Here is a 1,627-nt window from a genome sequence, read left to right as displayed (position 1 = left end):
AGATCCCTGGAAGCTCCCACAGAGCCAATTCCAGGGAAGAGCACCAGGTGTAACCCAGTCACCAGGGGTGCTGCTGGGGAAGAGGATGGCCGGGAATGTTCCATGGGCTTTGTTTGCAGCTCTGTGGGGAGCCCCTGGAGCAGGAGCCGGAGCTCTGGGGGGCTCCAGGCAGGGCAGGGCAGGATTTTCCCGGTGTCTCCTGGGCTGAGGGGCCTTTGGGATTGGATTGGAGGCTGTTCCTGGACAGGGATGTGAGGCTGGCGGAGGGAATGGTGCCCGTGGGGAGGGAGCAGAGCAGGGCCCTGGTGGATTTTGGGATCCCACTCCCTGCGCAGGGCAGGAGCATCTGGGAGAAACCAAATCCCCACCACAGCCCTGGGAACGGAGTGGAATGGAGAGGGGGATGGAGAGGGGGATGGAGAGGATCTCCAAAGTCTGGATTTCCTGGGATCCAGCCCCTCCAGGGAGCGGCAGCTGCTCTGGGATGGCACTGGCTGTGTTTCCTCCAAGCCCAGGCTGGTGTGGCAGGGCCGGGGCCGCTCCAGGACGCTGATCCCGTGGTGGGAATGGGGTCCTGGGAAAACAGGGATGTGTCCCTGGGATGGAGAGCCTGGGGGGCTCTGCTGGGAGCTGCTGCTGCTTCCATGGGCAGGGAGAGAGGGACAGGAGGGGATTTTGGGAAGGGACAGGGAGAAGATGCACAGGAGGAGATTTTGGGAAGGAACTTTGGGAAGGAACTTTGGGAAGGGACAGGGAGAGAGAATGAAGAGATTTTGGGAAAGGACAGGGGACAGGGAGAAGATATTAGGAAGGGAGAGGGGACAGAGAAGGGATTTTGGGAAGGGACAGAAGGAGAGGGACAGGGAGGGGAGGCACAGGAGGGATTTTGGGAAGGGACAGGGGACAGGGAGGGGATTTTGGGAAGGGACAGGGGACGCAGCGCTGCTGCCGGGAAGCCTCGTGGGAGGTTGCTGGGTGCTGACCGTTGCTTTTCCTTCTTCCCTTTTTTCAGACAGAAATTGCTAAAAGACTGAACACGATTTTAGCCCAGATCATGCCTTTTCTGTCACAAGAGGTAAGGATTTCTCCACGCCCTGCTCGAGGGGTGCAGCTTCTCCCAGGGGTTTCCACTCCCCCACGGGCACTGCTGGGTCCCTGGGGTGGAGAAATGGGATTTAAATCCTGCCTGGAAAACCCTTGGGATGGGCAGAGCAGGGGCTGTGCTCAGCACTGAGCCCCCCAAAAAGGCTGTGAGCGGCTTCCCCTTCTCCCCGAGGAGCTGGGAGCTGCCCCCAGGCTGCTGCACCCAAAAGAGGGCGAAAAATGGGGGAAAACCGGGAAAAATAGGGCCCAAAAGAGGGGGGACCCCGCCTGGGGGGCTCCTGGGCTGCGGCTGACGCGGCCCCCGTGTCCCCACAGCACCAACAGCAGGTGGCCCAGGCTGTTGAGCGTGCCAAGCAAGTGACAATGACGGAGTTGAATGCTATCATCGGGGTACGTGGACTTCCCAATCTGCCTCTCACCGTGTGTATTCCCCTTTTATTCCTATCATTTACCATGTCCAGAGGCAGCCCTGCGCTCAGGAGGGCAGGCAGGGCGGCTCCCAGTGCTCAGCCATCCCAAAAAC

At 60.2% G+C, this 1,627-nt stretch overlaps 1 protein-coding gene across 1 annotated transcript in view; it reads left to right on the top strand.

The window, feature by feature from the left end:
- The window catches only part of TLE3 (TLE family member 3, transcriptional corepressor), a gene marked incomplete at its 5' end in the record, with an annotated part of 44,452 nt that overhangs the window by 10,790 nt on the left and 32,035 nt on the right, over positions 1-1,627 (top strand). Inside the window, 2 exons of the mRNA XM_015638425.3 lie at positions 1,013-1,075; positions 1,420-1,494. Of these exons, the coding sequence (XP_015493911.3) occupies positions 1,013-1,075; positions 1,420-1,494 (138 nt within the window). The remainder of the gene's footprint in view (positions 1-1,012; positions 1,076-1,419; positions 1,495-1,627) is intronic.

This window comes from Parus major, chromosome 10 (assembly GCF_001522545.3).
Source record: "Parus major isolate Abel chromosome 10, Parus_major1.1, whole genome shotgun sequence".
Classification (NCBI taxonomy): Eukaryota; Metazoa; Chordata; class Aves; order Passeriformes; family Paridae; genus Parus; species Parus major.
Note: the sequence above shows the minus strand (reverse complement) of the source record. Positions and strands in the feature narration are given on the sequence as shown.